Source organism: Bison bison, unplaced genomic scaffold (assembly GCF_000754665.1).
Source record: "Bison bison bison isolate TAMUID 2011002044 unplaced genomic scaffold, Bison_UMD1.0 scf7180017864327, whole genome shotgun sequence".
Classification (NCBI taxonomy): domain Eukaryota; kingdom Metazoa; phylum Chordata; class Mammalia; order Artiodactyla; family Bovidae; genus Bison; species Bison bison.
Genome location: NW_011494899.1, coordinates 3,012,798 through 3,018,119, shown reverse-complemented (window position 1 = coordinate 3,018,119; position 5,322 = coordinate 3,012,798). Strand labels below are relative to the sequence as shown.

Sequence of the window (5,322 nt, the reverse complement as noted above, 5' to 3'; positions counted from 1 at the left end):
GGTTTGTTTTGACCTAGGCCACCGGGGGGTCGTTTCTTATAAACAGAGACATGAGGAGAGAGCCACAGAAGACTGTATACAGATCTTCCAAGTTACAGACTCATCTTCTGAGTTTTCTTGAATTTCAAAGCACTTAGCGAAGCCCCATGAGTAGATTCATTAAAAAGAACTGAAAGGAAATAAGGGGAAGGGTTTGAATCTAACAACCCATGAGCTAATGAGTTGATTGGATTGGATTTCCAGGCATCTCGAACAGTGATCCACAGTGCAGACATCACGTTCCAAATGCTGGAAGACTGGAGGAACGTGGACCTCAACAGCATTACCAAGCAAACCCTTTACACCATGGAGGACACTCGTGATGAGCACCGGAAGCTCATCATCCAGTGTAAGATGCTCCACCAGGGCGTGTGTCTTTTTATTTGTTTAAAAAGAAAGAGTATGTTGGTAAACAAAGTGGCACTCCCACCCAGTCCTTCTCCCTGGGATCCCATCCCTCCCCTCCTGTTGTTCCTGTTAAAGGGGTTGGCCCAGGGGGAGGAGCCGGTTGATTTACAAGGACATGGGTCCACATTGCTGGGGAAAATGGGTTCTGGGATATCAGGCAGGACACATCAGGCAGAAGGCCCCACACAGGACCCTCGGTGCCAGCTGCCATTCCCTGGGTGGCATCAACAAATGAGGAACAAAGCTTGGCACCTCTCTTGGCGTACGTCAGCCTGGAGGTAACTGGATGTGCTGCCTGCTTTTCCATGGAGAGTCACGGGAGTCAGCCCACATATTGGCAGGTGAACCTGTCAATCACAGTAGATATCTGAGAAGGAAGTGGATGGTGACTTACTTCTGTGAACTTGTGACCCCTGTGGGCAAAGACTGGGAGACTATTGCTCCAGATATTATCCTGATATGGTCGGGTTGCTGTTCTTGGCAGCAGAGGACATGGGAGGACCACAGAACACCACCATCCTTAACATATGAGTTTCTTTCCTCGTGACCTCGGAGCTCCTCTCAGGCTCATATTTCTTCCTCTGCAACAGCCTCCAGCCTGCTTTCCCCTGTTGAGAATGTTAGAGATTGTCACTAAAATCATAATTCAGCTGATAGACTGCCTAGTTTATGCCAGGTCCTGAGGGAAGATTTGCTTATCACCCCCATATTAAAGATGAGCAAACTGAGCCTCCCTGAGCCAGTGAACCTTGCCCAAGGCAGCAGAGCTGAACCTGGAGCCCAGGTCTAGTCTCCGTGTCCTACCATGCACTAGTGCATGCCAGAGCAGACAAAAATAATGAGATGTGGGCAAGCTTCAGATGTTCTAGGACCATTCCAAGTTTTTACAGTCATGCTCCCTGTCCTGTTTTTCCTTCTAGAAAGCAATGGAGAGCATGACTGTGAGCACCCTAACAGTGCTGCTGCTGCTAAGTCGCTTCAGTCGTGTCCGCCTCTGTGCGACCCCAGAGACGGCAGCCCACCCGTCCCTGTAATTCTCCAGGCAAGAACACTGGAGTGGGTTGCCATTTCCTTCTCCAATGCATGAAAGTGAAAAGTGAAAGTGAAGTCGCTCAGTCGTGTCCGACTCTTAGCGACCCCATGGACTGCAGCCTACCAGGCTCCTCTGTCAATGGGATTTTACAGGCAGGAGTACTGGAGTAGGGTGCCATTGCCTTCTATCTGTACCCAGATGGTCGTGCCCCCAGGGCCTCACACAGGGCCAGGTGTGGAGGAGGGGCCCAGCAAAGTTTGTGGAGGACCAAACCAGAGGGGTGAAAGCCCAGAGTGATCCAGCTTCCTGGTTCTGCTCACCATTCCTAGCAGCACTGGACTCAGCTCTCTTCTCCTCTCTCCAGCTTTCGTGGGGGAAGAAACTGTAACCCAGACTCATAAGGCAACATACAATCACCACTGCTTGTTTTGGGGCCAGGCGCTGAGCCTCTGCTGGAGCAGCATGCAGGTCACTACTGCCTCTCCTGGAAAGAACCTGTTGGGCCTTTCTCTTCTTGTTTTCTTCCCTGGAGGAGGGCACAGCAACCCACTCCAGGACTCTTGCCTGGAGAATCCTATGGACAAAGGAGCCTGGTGGGCTACAGTCCGTAGGGTCGCACAGAGTCAGACATGAGTGAAGTGACTTAACACGCGTACACACTTCTTGTTTTCTTAGGCTAGGGGCAGAATGTTGCCCTTTGAATCTTTGTATTCTTCTAGAGGAAGGGCAGAGAAGGCAACGGCAACTTACTCCAGTACTCTTGCCAGGCAAATCCCATGGACAGAGGAGCCTGGTGGACTGCAGTCCATGGGGTCGCTAGGAGTCAGACACGACTGAGCGACTTCACTTTCACTTTCGTGCATTGGAGAAGGAAATGGCAACCCACTCCAGTGTTCTTGCCTGGAGAATCCCAGGGATGGGGGAGCCTGGTGGGCTGCCGTCTCTGGGGCCGCACAGAGCCGGACACGACTGAAATGACTTAGCAGCAGCAACAGCAGCAGAGGAAGGGAGTCGTAATGAAGTTTAGGTCAAGCCACCTGGTACTTACTGAATGCCTGTCCTGGGTTGAACACTGGGCTAGATGCTAAGCAGAGAGCAGTGAATAAGATAGACACTGCCCTTCCCACATGGAGCTTAGAGCTAATGGCAAATCAGAAGTAAAGAAGTAATTTCCAAATGGTTGCTTGTGTGCATGCTAAATCACTTCAGTTATGTCTGACCCTTTGCAACCCCATGGACTATAGCCCACTAGGCTCCTCTGTCCATGGGATTCTCCAGACAAGAATACTAGAATGGGTTGCCATGTTCTCCTCCAGAGGATCTTCCCAACCCAGGGGTTGAATCCATGTCTTTTATGTTTCCTGCTTTGGCAGGCAGATTCTTTACCATTAGTGCTACCTGGGAAGCCCTTCCAAATGGATGAGTTTTACCAGAGGGAATATACTAAGTGATGCAGTGACAGGATGCGGGAGATTGAGGAAGCCTGAAGGCAGATGGGCTGGCACATGGGTGTCACCCTTGCTCCTTCCAGACAGCTGGGAAATCAGTCCCTGAACACAGCGAGCTGGACCAAGGGCAGTCTGAGAAGGACCAGGGGCAAGTGTGTACTGAACTCTTCTTCCCTTACAACCAATTGACAAGTCTTCAGATTCTTGCTTGAGGGGGTTACCATGATGTCCATGATGTAGATGCTGGCAGGGGATGCTCATTTACCTTCAATTAAAAAGTGCACATAAGGATTTGAGCATGCTGATTAGAAGGAGTGTTAAGTGGTGCTGCGATGAGAACATAGGGTTGGGATGCCTGACAGACCTTAAGTCAAATGTTGGCTCTGGTGGACTCTGGCTACCACATCTGTAAAATGGGGATAATGCAAAGAGATTAAATGGGACAATGTGTGCCTTGCTCTTGGTACATAGTGTAGAGCTAGTGTGGTGAAGAGGTTGCAAGGCAAGTGCTTGAGTCCCACTGTGTTTGAAACTTGCCTCTAACCAGAGGTGAAACCTTTGGAAAGTCACTCATCTCTGAGTGCCTCTGTTTCCTCACTTGTCAAAGAGGGAAGTAATAACAGTACCTACCTCTGGGGGCCATTCATCCTTCCAACAAACATTTGAGCAGCTACCAAGTATCAGGCACTGTTCTCGGTTCTGGCCTCGTGACATTCACATACATGCTGGAGGTTATCTCAGTTTAGAGGGTGTGTCCATATAAAACATTTTAGGGCAGTACCTGGCATGCGGCAAGCACTCAGTTAATGTTGGCAGTTAACACTTTCACTGCAACCATGATCATTATCATCATATCATCATTGATTGAAGCACAGTAGCTTGGGCACACAGACCATGCCAGGAAGGGGAAAGTGTCACCAAAGAGAAAGTGGTGCCAGTTCCTGTTCTGCCACCAACTCATCCTCTGACTCTGAGGGGGTCATTTGACCTCTTAAACATAGCCTCTTAGACATAGACATGAGACATCCTCATCTCGAAAATGACACAGATCAACTAAATGGGTTTGGAAAGTCTTTTCTCGTTCTGAAGTATTTGACTTTGGGTCCTGCAAGCCAACCTCTTGCAGAAGCTATCACAAGTAAAGTAGAGTAGATTGGTTGGTCCTGGAAAATGGAACAACAAAAATTGCTGACAAATGAAAACTGTAGGAATGTGTGGTTCCTGAATTATGGTTTGATTTATCGAGCCCCACAAACAAAAATACACAAAAAATATAATAAAAGATGTTGTTTTTGATTGGAGATCATCACAGCAATGTCTCTACTTTCTACAGTGCTCCAGTGATTGCAAAATCTTTCTAGATTCAGTTGTTTGACTCGTGCCTGAAGACAGGTTGTGAAGTGATAACGATTATCCTCCTGTTAGTGATGTGGAAACTGAAAGCACAGAGATTGCTCCCTCTACTCCACAAATATTTGTTAAGCATCTGCTACATGTCAAGCACTAAGAGGCTGGTTCAGCTACTTGGCCAATACCATCATGGTTCAGAAACATTTGAATGATCAGATGTGCCGAGAGAGTGCAAGAGAGCATTAGCATGTGTCTGGCCTGTTTGCACAAGCAAGCACTTGCTGGATAAGAGCTATGTCACAGGGAATGCATCAGCTAATAAAGATATCAGACAAAGAGATAGCAGGGGGATACACCCATGAACACCGCTAACTATAACAAAGGGCTCTTCGTGATATACTGAAGGTAAGAATACAAATAATTAAGGGCTACGAAATATAGAGGAAGAATGATCAGCTCTGCTGAAAAGGGGCATAAGAGGGTAAATAGAATTTCACAGGAGGATCATTTTCGCTGTTTTGTGATGGACTAAACAATCCAAGCTCTAAAATTACTGCAGATGGTGACTGCAGCCATGAAATTAAAAGACGCTTACTCCTTGGAAGGAAAGTTATGACCAACCTAGATAGCATATTCAAAAGCAGAGACATTACTTTGCCAACAAAGGTCCGTCTAGTCAAGGCTATGGTTTTTCCTGTGGTCATGTATGGATGTCAGAGTTGGACTGTGAAGAAGGCTGAGCGTGGAAGAATTGATGCTTTTGAACTGTGGTGTTGGAGAAGACTCTTGAGAGTACCTTGGACTGCAAGGAGATACAACCAGTCCATTCTGAAGGAGATCAGCCCTGGGATTTCTTTGGAAGGAATGATGCTAAAGCTGAAACTCCAGAACTTTGGCCACCTCATGCGAAGAGTTGACTCATTGGAAAAGACTCTGATGCTGGGAGGGATTGGGGGCAGGAGGAGAAGGGGACGACAGAGGATGAGATGGCTGGACGGCATCACTGACTCAATGGATGTGAGTCTGGGTGAACTCCGGGAGTTG

General features: G+C 47.9%; 1 protein-coding gene across 3 annotated transcripts in view; it reads left to right on the top strand.

Annotated features, from left to right (window-relative positions):
* The window catches only part of RFX4 (regulatory factor X, 4 (influences HLA class II expression)), a 174,532-nt gene that overhangs the window by 128,832 nt on the left and 40,378 nt on the right, over positions 1-5,322 (top strand). For all 3 annotated transcript variants that reach the window (XM_010853383.1, XM_010853382.1, XM_010853384.1), the window contains one exon: positions 244-388. In XM_010853383.1, coding sequence (XP_010851685.1) covers positions 244-388 — 145 coding nt within the window. The remainder of the gene's footprint in view (positions 1-243; positions 389-5,322) is intronic.